Source organism: Petromyzon marinus, chromosome 71, assembly GCF_048934315.1.
Source record: "Petromyzon marinus isolate PM22_M1 ecotype Great Lakes invasive population chromosome 71, UKy_Petmar_22M1.pri1.0, whole genome shotgun sequence".
Taxonomy (NCBI): Eukaryota; Metazoa; Chordata; class Hyperoartia; order Petromyzontiformes; family Petromyzontidae; genus Petromyzon; species Petromyzon marinus.
The window spans coordinates 1,120,215-1,138,815 of record NC_133737.1 but is presented as its reverse complement, the minus strand read 5'-3'; the positions used below and the strand labels follow the sequence as shown (position 1 = coordinate 1,138,815).

Here is an 18,601-nt window from a genome sequence, read left to right as displayed (position 1 = left end):
CCTCTACGTGTAACTTTTGAGTGGTATGCCTTGTAACTGATGAATGATCCGAGTGTGCTCCCTATTTCAAAGACAATGAGTTGCTCCAGAGGGAGAAGCTTCCTGAAACATAAAATACCCTTTGACCTGTATCACAAGAACAATGAGTCTCACCTGAGTTATCTGTACAGGTTACTTCCAAAACACACACTTTGTCTTAACATCACTTATTCAATGTTTGACCCTTATACACAAAATGTTACATGTACGTACACAATCAAACAAGTATTCATTCTAAATTATTGACAGGCATCTGAACAAAATTGAATTACAGGTGCACCCCAAGCCTGTTCCCACCCCCCCCCCCCCCCCCCCGCTTCTGTGTATATGCAAGATGTGCTGTTTTGAGCTGCCGCAAGATGAGCTGCCACTCTCCTTTTGCCCCCCCCCCCAACCTTATTTCCTATTTAAGCTTCTGTTCACCTCTCTCTCTCTTTGCCTCTCCGTCTTTCCTACTGACCATGTACCTCGTGTTTTCACTGTCTATGCTGGTTTGTGCAATCCAGAAGTTGAACACGAAATTTAACACTTCTGAAATTCGTGGTCCGCCAGGAAGTGTCTGTGTTGTTGGCCAGACTGGTTGTGCTTCACATGTTTTTTAGGTTTGTTAAATTCTCGTCTCTCATCTTTTTTACCTCCATGATTTGTTCTTGCCATGATTTGTCCTTGACACCTGGTGAAGATCGCTTGTGTTGTGATCTAAACGTCGTGATTGTTTTGTATTTAATATAATTTTATTGTATTTCTACATACGTGACTTTACCGAAAAAACCAATGAGTAAGGTTACATCGCATTAACAAGAAGCTATTTAAAAAATATATGCACCGTCTGCTTAACAGTGTATGTACAACATACTATTGCGCCAAAACGAGTTGGCCATTGCATGCTGGCGTCTGGGTCAAAATGTATCAAATTCTAAACATTACCTACAAACTACACAACCAAGATGCCACATCAACCATCACCCCCTACTGACAGGCTCTTGTCCACATGCAGGCCAGTGCAGGGCCACCACCTTATGCCACACAGGGGCAGCTGCTATTTGGGGGTGCTCTTCGAGTGTTTGAGACAAGATACGATACAAAACTCCGAATTGCCAGAGGCGATTAAGCAACCACCATATAATTGGAATAATTAGAACCTTGTGAATGCTTGGGAGCTTATTGACTCTCGCTCATGGTTAGAGATCTACCCAACCCACAGGTCCACAAAGACTGGCCGCTCTTACCCTGCAGGTTGAACCTAGGCATTGAGTGTTCAACTTTATTGTTGTCATTAAAGGCCTGTGATAAAGGTGCATCTATTGGAGCGACATTGTCTCAAGCTTACACATCTAACGGGTCTCCAATTGACTTCGTATTGTCTCGGAGGAAGTCCACCCACACCTCCACTTCCACAAACTGCTGAGAATTGCCTCGCTCTGCCTCACAGTCAGAATTCTCCTCCTGCTTCACGTTTCCTCCATTAATGTGTCGGTCCGACTTTGGAGTTGAATCATCTTCACATTTTACCTTCACTTCTTCGCTCTTCACCATCACTTGTTCATATTTCACCTCTATACCTTTAAAAGTGTCCAAGCTTGGATTTTCTTCCGGTTCTTGTTTCATGAGGGATGGGCTCATTGCGCCACTTTGACTTCCACAAGCTGATTTCAGACTCCACTCCTTGTGGGTCTTCTGATGCTTGCGAGTTCTCTTGTGTTTTTGAAGATGTGGTGACTGTGCAAACGCCTTCCCACACACACTGCACTTGAAGGGTTTCTCTCCTGTGTGTGTTCTCTGGTGTTTTTTAAGAGTCGATGAATGTGCAAACGCCTTCCCACACACACTGCACTTGAAGGGTTTCTCTCCTGTGTGTGTACTCTGGTGTTTTATAAGAGTAGATGATTGTGCAAACGCCTTCCCACACACACTGCACTTGAAGGGTTTCTCTCCTGTGTGTGTTCTCTGGTGTTTTACAAGAGCAGATGAATCTGAAAACGCCTTCCCACACACACTGCACTTGAAGGGTTTCTCTCCCGTGTGAGTTCTCTGGTGTACTTGAAGATGTGATGAATGTGCAAACGCCTTCCCACACACACTGCACTTGAAGGGTTTCTCTCCCGTGTGTGTTCTCTGGTGTTCTACAAGAGTAGATGAACGTGCAAACGTCTTCCCACACACACTGCACTTGAAGGGTTTCTCTCCCGTGTGTGTTCTCTGGTGTGTTACAAGAGGAGATAAATCTGAAAACGCCTTCCCACACACACTGCACTTGAAGGGTTTCTCTCCTGTGTGAGTTCTCTGGTGTGTTACAAGAGTAGATGACTGTGTGAACGCCTTCCCACACACACTGCACTTGAAGGGTTTCTCTCCCGTGTGTGTTCTCTGGTGTTCTACAAGAGTAGATGAACGTGCAAACGCCTTCCCACACACACTGCACTTGAAGGGTTTCTCTCCCATGTGTGTTCTCTGGTGTACATGAAGATTTGATGAAAGTGTAAACGCCGTCCCACACACACTGCACTTGAAGGGTTTCTCTCCTGTGTGTGTTCTCTGGTGTACATGAAGATTTGATGAAAGTGTAAACGCCGTCCCACACACACTGCACTTGAAGGGTTTCTCTCCTGTGTGTGTTCTCTGGTGTTTTTTAAGAGTAGATGAATGTGCAAACGCCTTCCCACACACACTGCACTTGAAGGGTTTCTCTCCTGTGTGTGTTCTCTGGTGTTTTACAAGAGCAGATGAATCTGAAAACGCCTTCCCACACACACTGCACTTGAAGGGTTTCTCTCCTGTGTGTGTTCTCTGGTGTTTTACAAGAGCAGATGAATCTGAAAACGCCTTCCCACACACACTGCACTTGAAGGGTTTCTCTCCTGTGTGAGTTCTCTGGTGTGTTACAAGAGTAGATGACTGTGTGAACGCCTTCCCACACACACTGCACTTGAAGGGTTTATTTCCCATGTGTGTTCTCTGGTGTTTTACAAGAGTAGATGAATTTGAAAACGCCTTCCCACACACTGCACTTGAAGGGTTTATCTCCTGTGTGTGTTCTCTGGTGTGTTACAAGAGTAGATGAACGTGCAAACGCCTTCCCACACACACTGCACTTGAAGGGTTTCTCTCCTGTGTGAGTTCTCTGGTGTGTTACAAGAGTAGATGACTGTGTGAACGCCTTCCCACACACACTGCACTTGAAGGGTTTATTTCCCGTGTGTGTTCTCTGGTGTTTTACAAGAGTAGATGAAATTGAAAACGCCTTCCCACACACACTGCACTTGAAGGGTTTATCTCCTGTGTGTGTTCTCTGGTGTGTTACAAGAGTAGATGAACGTGCAAACGCCTTCCCACACACACTGCACTTGAAGGGTTTCTCTCCCATGTCTCTTCTCTCGTGTGGTACAAGAGCAGATGAATCTGCAAACGCCTTCCCACACACACTGCACTTGAAGGGTTTCTCTCCTGTGTGTGTTCTCTGGTGTGGTACAAGATCAGATGAATCTGCAAACGCCTTCCCACACACACTGCACTTGAAGGGTTTCTCTCCTGTGTGTGTTCTCTGGTGTTTTACAATAGCAGATGAATCTGAAAACGCCTTCCCACACACACTGCACTTGAAGGGTTTCTCTCCCGTGTGAGTTCTCTGGTGTACTTGAAGATGTGATGAATGTGCAAATGCCTTCCCACACACACTGCACTTAAAGGGTTTCTCACCCGTGTGTGTTCTCTGGTGTGCTACAAGAGGAGATGAATGTGCAAACGCCTTCCCACACACACTGCACTTGAAGGGTTTCTCTCCCGTGTGTGTTTTCTGGTGTATTTGAAGATGTGGTGAATGTGAAAACGCCTTCCCACACACACTGCACTTGAAGGGTTTCTCTCCCGTGTGTGTTCTCTGGTGTGCTACAAGAGCAGATGACTGTGAAAATGCCTTCCCGCACACACTGCACTTGAAGGGTTTCTCTCCTGTGTGAGTTATCTGGTGCCGTGTCAAATGTTCAGTACTATCCGTGCTGTTTGCACGCCAGTTGCATTGATGCCTGTTTGCACCGAGCTGCGCTGAGTGACTCTGCTCCATCAGACAAATTCTGCAGAGGAAGCGACAGCTGCAGAGAGAAAAAAAAGAATATCCACACCATCTACACGTCAGTATTGAGGCACAGAGGAATGCATACACACAGTAACACATGACTTACACATCTATACTTATTCATATATTCATGATATAGTGAAAAAGTGTCCCATATTCATCACACGGGCTGTTATGGCACACAACGAGAGGGTGAATGTCATAAACATGCCTGGAAGCCCTCGTATCTTCAAAATGAATGTTAACCCAAAACTCCGAGCACACAATTTCGGCTATCTGGCTTCAAAAGGAATATTTATGAAAGCTAAATTCAGCTGACATAGCAAAGGGTGTTGAAAATAATACTGTTTGTGTTATGCAGAAATGCATAAATTAATGTTCAATCGCACCTTAGAGGTGTGAAGCCAGGCACAGATGTCTTTGAATGCTGGGATGAACAGTTCTGACTTCAACTGCACATGTGCTGTGATAACTTCCTGACTCCATTCTTACAAAAAGTTCCAGAGGAAATAAAAAATAAACTGTTTTGATATAACCTCCGTGCTCAATAGAGTTAATAGACTTTACTGCAAAATACAAACTTGACCCTGTCACACACTCAGAGGTGGAGCCAGGATTTTCAGGAAGATGGGGCAACCCCTTCAGCAATGAAAAATGATAGGAGTTGTTAGTAAGTAAGGAGTTGTTAGTAAGTAAGTTGTTAGTATGTAAGGAGTTGTTAGTAAGCGAGGAGTTGTTAGTAAGGAGTTGTTAGTAAGGAGTTGTTAGTTAGTAAGGGCTTGTCCCTTGCTTTTTATTTGACGCGTATGATAGGCATCGCGCTCGCTGAAGATGTTTGCCATCAGGGAAGTCGTGTACTGTATACGCAACTGCGCACAATTCTGTGAGTCGCTTGTAACAGCTTTGCCGTGACTTATTGCCAATTTTGAACTCGGACTGTTGTCCTCTCATAGAGTCCCTGGCACGTAATAATATGCCACACGGTGGCAGTGGGGGTCGCAAAATGCTGATTTATCTATATTTATAAAAGGGAAATGTGTGGATATGTGTCTGTTCGAAAGTGTTTAGCATACTTCCCAACATGCTACACACTTGAAATTTGGCATGTGGGTAGGTTCCGTACTGTACACAATGAACAAAGTATAAAAATATAAGGAGGGAGGAAAGACGGACAGGGAGGCAGAGAGAGAGAGAGGGGGAGGTGCGGAGGGATGAACAGAAGCTTAAATAGGAAATACGGTTGGAGGGGGGGAGGGGCCAGAGCGAGAGCGGCAGCTCAAACACGCACATCTTACACATACAAAACGGCAGCTCAAAAAAGGACCACCTCTTGTAAATACAAAATGGCAGCTCAAAAAAGGACCACCTCTTGTAAATACAAAACGGCAGCTCAAAAAAGGGCACATCTTACACATAATTACAACGGTAACTTCCCCGTAGAAGTGTGATAATAAAGTATTAAAGCTTTCGTGACTGCATAAAATTACTCATTGGTTTTTTCGGTAAAGTCACGTATGTAGAAATACAATAAAATTATATTTAAAAAAACAATCACGACGTTTCGATCACAACGCAAGCGATCTTCATCAGGTGTCAAGAACAAATCACGGAGGTAAATACAACAAAAAGATGAGAGACGAGAATTCAACAAACCTGAAAAAACATTATGTGAAGCACATCCAGTCAGGCCAACAACACAGTTAGACACTTCCCAGCAGACCACGAATTTCAAGAGAGTGTTAAATTTCGTATTCAACCTTTGGATTGCACATACCAGCATAGATAGAATGAAAAATACGAGGTTCTACATACGTGACTTTACCAAAAAAAACAATGAGTAATTTTATGCAGTCACGAAAGCTTTAATACTTTATTATCACACTTCTACGGGGAAGTTACCGTTGTAATTACGTGTAAGATGTGCCCTTTTTTGAGCTGACATTTTGTATTTACAAGAGGTGGTCATTTTTTGAGCTGCCGTTTTGTATCTACAAGAGGTGGTCCTTTTTTGAGCTGCCGTTTTGTATGTGTAAGATGTGCGTGTTTGAGCTGCCGCTCTCGCTCTGGCCCCTCCCCCCCTCCAACCGTATTTCCTATTTAAGCTTCTGTTCATCCCTCCGCCCCCCCCCCTCTCTCTCTGCCTCCCTGTCCGTCTTTCCTCCCCCCTTACCTCTTGGTGGACATGTATATGTATTTCTACTGACCTTGTACCTCGTATTTTTTATTCTATCTATGCTGGTATTTGCAATCCAAAGGTTGAACACGAAATTTAACACTCTTCTGAAATTCGTGGTCCGCCAGGAAGTGTCTGTGTTGTTGGCCTGACTGGATGTGCTTCACATATTTTTCAGGTTTGTTGAATTCTCGTCTCTCATCTTTTTGTTGTATTTACCTCTGTGATTTGTTCTTGACACCTGATGAAGATCGCTTGCATTGTGATCGAAGCGTCGTGATTGTTTTTTGTTTAAATATAATTTTATTGTATTTCTACATACGTGACTTTACCGAAAAAACCAATGAGTAATTTTATGCAGTCACGAAAGCTTTAATACTTTATTATAAAAATATATTTTTGTATTTTGTATGACCATGAAGTTTGTTATGTCAACCCGCAACACACCTGAGTTAAGCGCTCTGCAATGCTTAGAGCTGTTCACAGCGTGCCGGGAGATTTTATGTGGTGCGTCGCTTCTGGCCGATGAAGCCATTGGTTTCTCGGAGTTTCAATACATATCCGTGCGAAGAACGGGTAGAACGGCTATCTTAAATATGAAGCAGAAAATTACATTTGTTTGCTTGTGTGAAGCAGCAAAACCTCTCCAACGCTGAGCTTTGGCGTCATGAAATTTTCACAGCTTATGCTGTTTGGAATTTCTAAGTGAACGCGACTATTTTCAGCTCGCCACGTCATTCATTCCAGAGTGGCGAAAATCGACCTTGCGTAGAAGTGGATTAAGGTTAAATTTCCTTGAGTGAAAACAACCGATTTAGGTAACTTGATTTGTTTTAGCTTTTTTCCTTCTTGCAAGCATCAACATTTAACGGTTTTTCAGTGAAATATAAGGTAATATGAAATATATCCAAGACAAGAATCCAAGTTCCGGGCGAAGCCGGGTAGTGAAGCTAGTTACTAATAAACCCCAATGATCCAATCGAAATTAGGGATTTCGATCGGACTGTTGGGAGGGCACGTGCCACCCCACCCCCACTGGCTCCACCACTGTCACGGACTGGCATGCTACACTGGTGATGGTGTGTCCACACCGATGCCTGGCCACGTTCACCTGCTCAGAATTAATGCTTCCTCACTCCACCAAGCAAATTCATTGAGGATCAATCAACACAGCCGAAGTTGCGTGTCTCTATCTCTCTTCCCGTGGTTGCGTGGATTTCCTTCCCGATACCCGGGTTTCCCATCCACATGTAGAGTGTGAACACCACCACGCTTCTAGAGTGAACACCGCCACGCGTCTAGAGTGAACACCGCCACGCGTCTAGAGTGAACACCGCCACACGTCTAGAGTGAACACCGCCACGCGTCTAGAGTGAACACCGCCACGCTGTTGACGAGCCTCACCTTGTGATGTCGGCAGGTCGCTTCTAAAAACAAAAGCAGCACAGCAGCTCAAGCGGGCCTGGCCTGGTAAAAAAAGAATGAAATAAAAACTGCGTGAATATTTAAAAGTAAAACAAAGTGACAAAGTGGCGAGCCGAGTGAAGACAAATTAAACTTAAGCGAGAGAATTGAAGCAAACGCGATCAGGCGAGGGCAGGAGGCAAGGCCCCGGGTGGCTAGGCCCCGCGCTGTAAAGTTCCAACCTGGACATCGCTTCCATGCTCGCTGCTACTCAATTGACATCCCTACGAGAGAGACAGCGAGGCTCTACCTCGGTAAACAACAACCACCACCACAACCACCACCACCACAACAACCACCACCACCACCACCACCACTACAACCAGCACCACCACTACAACCACCACCACCACTACAACCACCACTACAACCACCACCAACACAACCACCACCAACACAACAACCACCACCACAACAACCACCACCACAACCACCACCACATCAACCACAACCACCACCACAACAACCACCACCAAAACAACAACCACAACAACAACCACCACCACAACCACCACAACAATCACCATGACAACCACCACAACAACCACCACAACCACAACAAACACCACAACAACCATTACCACCATAACAACCACAACCACCACCACTACAACAAACACCACCACAACAACAACAACCACTAGCACAACAACCACTACCACAACAATCACCACCACAACTATCACCACAACAACCACCACCACAGCCACCACCACAACCACAACCCCCACAACCACCACAACAACCACCACCCCACAACCACTACCACAACAACCACTACCACAACAACCACTACCACAACAACCACCACCACAACCACAATCACCAGAACTACCACCACAACAACCACTACCACAACAATAACCACCACAACTATCACCACAACAACCACCACCACAGCCACCACCACAACCACAACCCCCACAATCACAACCACCACAACAACCACCACAGCCACCACCACAATCACCAGAACTACCACCACAACAACCACCACCACAACCACCACCAAAACCACAACAACCACCACAACAACCACCACAACCACCACCATAACCACCACAATAACCACAACAACCACCACCACAACAACCACCACCACAACAACCACCACAACAACAAACACCACAACAACCACAACAACCATCACCACAACCACCACAACCACCACCACTACAGCAAACACCACCACAACCATCACCACAACAACAACCACCACAACCATCAACACAACAACAACCACCACAACCACCACAACCACCACCACAACAACAAACACCACAACAACCACCACAATCACAAACACCACCACAACCACCACTACAACAACCACCACAGCCACCACCACCACAACAACCACCACAACAACCACCACCACAACCACCACAACCACCAACACAACAACCACCACAACAACCACCCCCACAACCACCACAACAACCACTACCACAACAACCACCACAACCACAATCACCAGAACTACCACCACAACAACCACTACCACAACAATCACCACCACAACAATCACCACAACAACCACCACCACAACCACCACCAAAACCACCACCACCAAAACCACAACAACCACCACAACAACCACCACAACCACCACCATAACCACCACAATAACCACAGCAACCACCACCACAACCACCAACACAACAACAAACACCACAATAACCACAACAACCATCACCACAACCACCACCACCACTACAGCAAACACCACCACAACCACCAACACAACAACCACCACCACAACAACCACCACAACAACCACCACCACCACAACAAACACCACAACAACCACAACAACTACCACAACCACAAACACCACCAAAACCACCACTACAACAACCACCACAGCCACCACCACCACAACAACCACCACAACCACCACAACAACCACCACCACTACAACCACCACCACATTAACCACCAACACAACAACCACCACAACAACCACCACAACCACCACAAAAACCACCACCACAACCACCACAATAACCACGACCACAACAACCACCACAACAAGTAAAACAAAGTGACAAAGTGGCGAGCCGAGTGAAGACAAATTAAACTTAAGCGATAGAATTGAAGCAAACGCGATCAGGCGAGGGCAGGAGGCAAGGCCCCGGGTGGCTAGGCCCCGCGCTGTAAAGTTCCAACCTGGACATCGCTTCCATGCTCGCTGCTACTCAATTGACATCCCTACGAGAGAGACAGCGAGGCTCTACCTCGGTAAACAACAACCACCACCACCACAACCACCACCACCACCACTACAACCACCACCACCACTACAACCACCACCAACACAACCACCACCAACACAACAACCACCACCACAACAACCACCACCACAACCACCACCACATCAACCACCACAACAACCACCACCACAACCACAACAACAACAAACACCACAACAACCATTACCACCATAACAACCACAACCACCACCACTACAACAAACACCACCACAACAACAACCACTAGCACAACAACCACTACCACAACAATCAACACCACAACTATCACCACAACAACCACCACCACAGCCACCACCACAACCACAACCCCCACAACCACAACCACCCCACAACCACTACCACAACAACCACTACCACAACAACCACTACCACAACAACCACCACCACAACCACAATCACCAGAACTACCACCACAACAACCACTACCACAACAATAACCACCACAACTATCACCACAACAACCACCACCACAGCCACCACCACAACCACAACCCCCACAATCACAACCACCACAACAACCACCACAGCCACCACCACAACCACAATCACCAGAACTACCACCACAACAACCACCACCACAACCACCACCAAAACCACAACAACCACCACAACAACCACCACAACCACCACCATAACCACCACAATAACCACAACAACCACCACCACAACCACCACAACAACAAACACCACAACAACCACAACAACCATCACCACAACCACCACAACCACCACCACTACAGCAAACACCACCACAACCATCACCACAACAACAACCACCACAACCATCAACACAACAACAACCACCACAACCATCAACACAACAACAACCACCACAACCATCAACACAACAACAACCACCACAACCACCACAACCACCACCACAACCACCACCACAACAACAAACACCACAACAACCACCACAACCACAAACACCACCACAACCACCACTACAACAACCACCATAGCCACCACCACCACAACAACCACAACAACCACCACCACAACCACCACCACAACCACCAACACAACAACCACCACAACAACCACCACCACAACCACCACCACAACCACCACCACAAACACCACAACCACCACAACAACCACCCCCACAACCACCACAACAACCACTACCACAACAACCACTACCACAACAACCACCACCACAACCACAATCACCAGAACCACCACCACAACAACCACTACCACAACAATCACCACCACAACTATCACCACAACAACCACCACCACAACCACCACCAAAACCACCACCACCAAAACCACAACAACCACCACAACCACCACCATAACCACCACAATAACCACAGCAACCACCACCACAACCACCAACACAACAACAAACACCACAACAACCATCACCACAACCACCACAACCACCACCACTACAGCAAACACCACCACAACCACGAACACAACAACCACCACCACAACAACCACCACAACAACCACCACCACAACAAACACCACAACAACCACCACAACCACAAACACCACCAAAACCACCACTACAACAACCACCACAGCCACCACCACCACAACCACCACAACAACCACCACCACTACAACCACCACCACATTAACCACCACAACCACCAACACAACAACCACCACAACAACCACCACAACCACCACAAAAACCACCACCACAACCACCACAATAACCACGACCACAACAACCACCACAACAAGTAAAACAAAGTGACAAAGTGGCGAGCCGAGTGAAGACAAATTAAACTTAAGCGAGAGAATTGAAGCAAACGCGATCAGGCGAGGGCAGAAGGCAAGGCCCGGGTGGCTAGGCCCCGCGCTGTAAAGTTCCAACCTGGACATCGCTTCCATGCTCGCTGATACTCAATTGACATCCCTACGAGAGAGGCAGCGAGGCTCTACCTCGGTAAACAACAACCACCACCACAACCACCACCACAACAACCACCACCACTACAACAACCACCACATCAACCACCACCACAACCACCACAACAACCACCACCACAACCACCACCACAACAACCACCACCACAACAACCACCACCACAACCACAACAACAACCACCACAACAACAACCACCACCACAGCAACCACAACCACCACAATAACTACAACAACCACCATAACCACCACTACAACCATCATGACAACCACCACAACAACCACCACCACAACCACCACCACAACCACCACAACAACAACAAACACCACAACCATTACCACCATAACAACCACAACCACCACAACTACAACAAACACCACCACAACAACAACCACTAGCACAACAACCACTACCACAACAATCACCACCACAACTATCACCACAACAACCACCACCACAGCCACCACCACAACCACAACCCCCACAACCACAACCACCACAACAACCACCACCCCCACAACCACTACCACAACAACCACTAAAACAACAACCACCACCACAACCACAATCACCAGAACTACCACCACAACAACCACTACCACAACAATCACCACCACAACTATCACCACAACAACCACCACAGCCACCACCACAACCACAACTCCCACAACCACCCCAACAACCACCACAGCCACCACCACAACCACAATCACCAGAACTACCACCACAACAACCACCACCACAACCACCACCAAAACCACAACAACCACCACAAAACCACCACAACCACCACCATAACCACCACAATAACCACAACAACCACCACAACAACCACCACCACAACCACCACCACAACCACCAACACAACAACAAACACCACAACAACCACCACAACCATCAACACAACAACAACCACCACAACCACCACCACCACAACACCCACCACCACAACAACCACCACCACAATTCTAGATTTAAAGCTTTCGTGACTGCAAGGATCCATACTCTTTGGTTCTATTCGGTAAAGTCACGTAGGTAAATAATAAAACAACAATAATCACGACGTTTCGGCCACAACACAAGCGGCCTTCATCAGGTGAAGGGACGAGCCTGTCTGGAGGACAGCGCTGGAGTGGAAGAAGCCACGCTTAGATCACGACATTTAAGGAAACGCTACTGTTATTATGGATAAAGATTCATACAACAACAAAATCCAGAATCTGCTCAACGATGGAAGTTACTCAAAAATAAAAAATGACCCCACTAATAGCCTAGCGATAAAAACCAAGATCATCACTAGTTCGACCTCCCTAATCGACCCAACTAAACGTCCCTCCCTAAAACCTTCTGCTGCAAGACCCCCTAGATTCTATGGTCTTCCCAAGATTCATAAAGAAGGCACCCCACTACGACCCATCGTATCCACGATCAACTCCCCTACCTATAGACTAGCCCGTTTTCTGTCAGATACCTTGCTGCCTTTCACTGGCAAGACCACCTCAGCAGTACTTAACTCAGCCCAATTGGTCTCTATGGTCAAAGACGTTGTACTGTCCCCTGACGATATCCTTGTCAGCTTCGATGTGGTCTCTTTGTTCACCAAGGTCCCAGTACCTGATACCATTGAAATAATTGAAAATTTGGTCCAACATGGACTAGATCCCGACACACCTGCACTGGTTAGGCACTGCCTCAACAATACCTACTTTACTTGGAATGGCTCCTTCTACAAACAAAATGAGGGTACCCCCATGGGTTCCCCCTTGTCACCAGTGATAGCCAATATTTTCTTGGAGAAATTTGAATCAGACGCCATCCAGACTTCCACCCTCAGACCTTCCCTGTGGAAGAGATATGTGGATGACACTTTCGTCATTTGGCCACATGGCCTCCCAGCTCTGAACCTTTTCCTACACCACATCAATTCCAGACATCCCGCCATCAAATTCACCATGGAAGTGGAGAAAGATGGCAAGCTACCATTCTTAGACGTTCTGTTTGAGAGGAGACCTGATGGCTCATTGGGACATTCTGTCTACAGGAAACCCACCCACACAGATTCCTACTTGAAACCTGATTCCCACCACCACCCAGCCCAAAATAATTCTCTCATCAAAACTTTATACCATAGGGCACATTGCATTTCGGACCAACACCACCTGACCAGTGAATTAAAACATGTACACCTGGCCCTCAAAAGGAATGGTTACTCTGACCGTACCATCCGCCAAGCTGTCTCTCCCTCCATACAGAAACAACCACTTGATACTCCGGTCAAAACCATCACACTTCCATATATAGCAGGCGTTACTAAAAAGATTTCCAAAATTCTAAACAAACACAAGATCCAGGTCCGGTTCAATACAGTACACAAAATTCGTGATCTGATCCCATCCGTGAAGGATGTCATTCCTGATTTACAGTACCCCGGGGTTTACAAATTGAGTTGTACCTGCGGTTATTGCTACATCGGTGAGACAAAGCGACATGTCTCTGACCGAATTCGCGAGCACAAATCAGATTTGAAACACGGCAAAACGAATTCTTCTGCCGTAGCTGATCACTGTTACAACGCTGTGGGGGATCACGATATAATTTTTTCCGATACCAAGGTTCTTTGCAAACCCACGGGCTTTTATCAGAGATTTGTTCATGAAGCAATTCAGATCTACAAACACAGACACAATTTCAACCGAGAGGATGGTTTCAAATTAAGCAACCATTGGAAAGATGTTCTAAATCGAACTAAACATTAAACTAATTTCAATGGTACAGTATATTTTTCGAGTAGTGGTACCCCAAACTTTCGCAGCTCTTATAAATTCCCATTTTCACACCATCAATAGGTAAAATCCCCCTCCCCCCTTTCCCCCCCCCCCCTCGCCAAACTGCAAGTCCACCGGCACGTACACCACCTCTTTGCTCGCACACAGGTCCGATGTCTGAGCGTGGTTGTGTTTCGCTAAATTCTCCTGTTTGATGAGTACTAGGTGCCTCGGTGAATGTATATACTCTGACTTTAACATAGCTATTTCTGTGACCAGTTACTAGCTAATCACTCAGCTATTTAAATGCTAAATTCTATGCTAATTCCTTTGTCAAGGGGCACCTCTGCGGATGTGAATACTTTAACTTAGCTATTTCAATGAGCCATTTCAATGCTAAATTATATGCTAATTCCTTTGTCAAAGCCCGTGGTCTTCTTCTTCTTCTCACACAGTTTAAATGTCGTGATCTAAGCGTGGCTTCTTCCACTCCAGCGCTGTCCTCCAGACAGGCTCGTCCCTTCACCTGATGAAGGCCGCTTGTGTTGTGGCCGAAACGTCGTGATTATTGTTGTTTTATTATTTACCTACGTGACTTTACCGAATAGAACCAAAGAGTATAACCACCACCACAACCACCACCACCACAACAACCACCACCACAACAACCACCACCACAACAACCACCACCACAACCACCACCACAACAAATACCACAACAACCACAACAACCACCACAAACATCACCACAACCACCACTACAACAACCACCACAGCCACCACCACAACCACCACAACAACCACCACCACAACCACCACCACAACCACCACCACCACCACAACAACCACCACAACCACCACCACAACAACCACCACAACAACAACCACCACAACAACAACCACCACAACCACCACCACAACAACCACCACAACCACCAACACAACAACCACCACAACAACCACCACCACAACCACCACCACCACAACCACCACCACAACCACCACCCCCACAACCACCACAACAACCACTACCACAACAACCACTACCACAACAACCACCACCACAATCACCAGAACTACCACCACAACAACCACTACCACAACAATCACCACCACAACTATCACCACAACAACCACCACCACAGTCACAACCACAACCCCCACAATCACAACCACCACAACAACCACCACAGCCACCACCACAACCACAATCACCAGAACTACCACCAAAACAACCACCACCACAACCACCACCAAAACCACCACCACCAAAACCACAACAACCACCACAACCACCACCATAACCACCACAATAACCACAACAACCACCACCACAACAACCACCACCACAACCACCAACACAACAACAAACACCACAACAACCACAACAACCATCACCACAACCACCACAACCACCACTACAGCAAACACCACCACAACCACCACCACAACCACAACAACCACCACAACAACAACAAACACCACAACAACCACAACAACCACCACAACCACCACCAAAACCACCACTACAACAACCACCACAGCCACCACCACCACAACAACCACCACAACAACGACCACCACCACCACAACCACCACAACAACCACCACAACCACCAACACAACAACCACCACAACAACCACCACAACCACCACCACAACCACCACCACCACAACCACCACAACAACCACCACAATAACCACCACCACCACAACCACCACAACCACCACCACAACCACCACAATAACCACCACCACAATAACCACCACCACAACAAGTAAAACAAAGTGACAAAGTGGCGAGCCGAGTGAAGACAAATTAAACTTAAGCGAGAGAATTGAAGCAAACGCGATCAGGCGAGGGCAGGAGGCAAGGCCCCGCGTGGCTAGGCCCCGCGCTGTAAATTTCCAACCTGGACATCGCTTCCATGCTCGCTGCTAATCAATTGACATCCCTACGAGAGAGAGCGAGGCTCTACCTCGGTAAACAACAACCACCACCACAACCGCGATGAGAATTTCTCACCTCGGATTTCAGTGCACGGCGGAGCAGCAGCTTCCTGTTACTTCGTGACGTCACGCAGCAGCAGGAGTTGACATGACGTCACTTGCAGGGTACCAAACACTCCCCTCCCACAATGAGCGGCTCTGTGGGCGTGGGTGCCGAACTCGTCGCAATAAACTCGCGACGGCTTTCATGAATATATTATGTTAATGAGCCGCCAGTCACCGGGAGTAGCTTTGCCCAAACAAGGATTCTAGTTGAACAGGTAAGGGAAGTGACCCAGGCAGAGGTGACGTCACGCTCAAGGACGCAGTGGACCGGGTGGGATGAATACCTTGGTGACATGACGTCACTAGCGAGGTACACCTCCCCCTGGCGTTTTACGCCGATGAGGTAATGCTGAGTGGTGACGTCACAGAGCGGGGTTGGAGTTTAAGTTGATTTAGATTCATTTTCCCTTGCTCCCTCCCTTGATCAGAGACCCCTTGGGTGTGTGAGCTCAGCAACAACTGTGTGTGTGTGTACACTGTGTGTGTGTACACACTGTGCGGGGCCCAGTCATCTAAGTCAGTCGACCAATGGCATTTTTTCATCAATTTATTATTTTCCAATTTTTTTTTTCAATTTACGTAACTTTACCGAAAGAACCAAAAATACGGTAGCACATTCTCTATTCATTGCAGAGATTCAAGGTTCAACACCGACAGACACACCTGGCTACCCCAGTAACATTCACCAAAATATGCACAGTCTGCTTAACGGCAGCTATAAAACCTAGCGTTGTGTCATTCACAACGCGCAGGTCATTGCATATTTGTGTCACGGTCAAAATTGGGGTAATTCCAAACATTATCCAGAAACTACACAACGGAGATGACGCTTCAATGATCGCCCCCTACCGACAGACTCATGTCCACGTGAAGGCCGGTGCAGGGCCACCTTGTGCCACACAGGGGCAGCTGCAACTCAGGGGGGGGGGTCCTTCGATTGTTTGAGATGAGATTCGATACGAAACGCTGAGTTGCTGAGGCAATTAGGCAAGCGACTTATGAGTGCAAATATGATGTTGGTAACGTAGTGAATGCTTGAGAGCTTCATTGTCTCTCGCTCCTGCTGACAGATGTACCCAGCCCACAGCTCCACAGATACCAGACGCTCCTCCTGTGCAGGTTCGGCTACGTACGGTGAAAAAGAAGTTCCAAATACACACAGAGACTCACAGAGACCCACAGATAGCATGGTTGGCTACGTATGGTGCAAAATAAGTTCAACGTACACACAGAGAGTCGGAGCAAGTTTGAGTCGCGTGCAGTCGTGGGCCATGAAAGTTGAATGGGTTTATGTTGCTACTGACAGTAGTTGAATACGGTTGGAAAGACGCTGATAGAGACACACAGAGAGACTGACAATAGAGAGGTGGACAGAAACAGACAAGAGGAAGACAGAAAGATACAGAGACGACAGAGACACAGTCAGCGAGAGAGACACAAAGAGGGGAACAGAGACACAGACGGATAGAGAGATGTTGAATCGAACACACTTAACTCGCTCCATTGAGATTCCTCCATCTTTGCCCATCCCTGGAAGTAAGTCGTTCTAGTTTCTATTTACTTCATTGCGTGTGGTGTGTACGTGTAAGCAATGTGAGATATCGATGTACACAGATATGAACAAGATCAGCAGACAAGACGTCTTTCATAGTCTTTGGTTCTTTCAGTAAAGTCACGTAGGTCGAAAAAATAAAATAATAATAAATAAATCACGACGTTTCGATCGCAACACGAGCGGTCGTCCTCAGGCTAAAACATCCAGACATTGTCGCGGCAGAAGTCACGTGAGCTACGGCACGTGACAAAGATAAGGTGACCCCCCCCCCCCCGTGGCTCGCCCCGCTCAGCTGAGCATTGTTTTAATGTGG

The 18,601-nt window shown here is 47.0% G+C and overlaps 2 protein-coding genes and 1 long non-coding RNA gene across 4 annotated transcripts in view; all 3 read right to left on the bottom strand.

Annotated features, from left to right (window-relative positions):
• LOC142906881 (uncharacterized) overlaps nucleotides 1-18,601 on the bottom strand; it is a 40,593-nt gene that overhangs the window by 13,916 nt on the left and 8,076 nt on the right. The window lies entirely within an intron of this gene.
• LOC142906892 (uncharacterized) overlaps nucleotides 2,956-18,601 on the bottom strand; it is a 109,661-nt gene continuing 94,015 nt past the window's right edge. Inside the window, exon 4 of the mRNA XM_076055613.1 lies at nucleotides 2,956-3,998. Coding sequence (XP_075911728.1) covers nucleotides 2,975-3,998 — 1,024 coding nt within the window. The 3' untranslated portion in view covers nucleotides 2,956-2,974. The remainder of the gene's footprint in view (nucleotides 3,999-18,601) is intronic.
• On the bottom strand, nucleotides 4,134-16,952 carry LOC142906900 (uncharacterized). Of its 2 annotated transcripts, none has more exons than XR_012930541.1 (3): nucleotides 16,705-16,952; nucleotides 7,689-7,751; nucleotides 4,134-4,598 (listed from the first exon to the last, which is right to left on the bottom strand). It is a non-coding gene; the product is annotated as an uncharacterized LOC142906900 (long non-coding RNA). The 2 variants fall into 2 exon arrangements; XR_012930542.1 differs by lacking the exon at nucleotides 4,134-4,598 and adding an exon at nucleotides 4,605-5,233.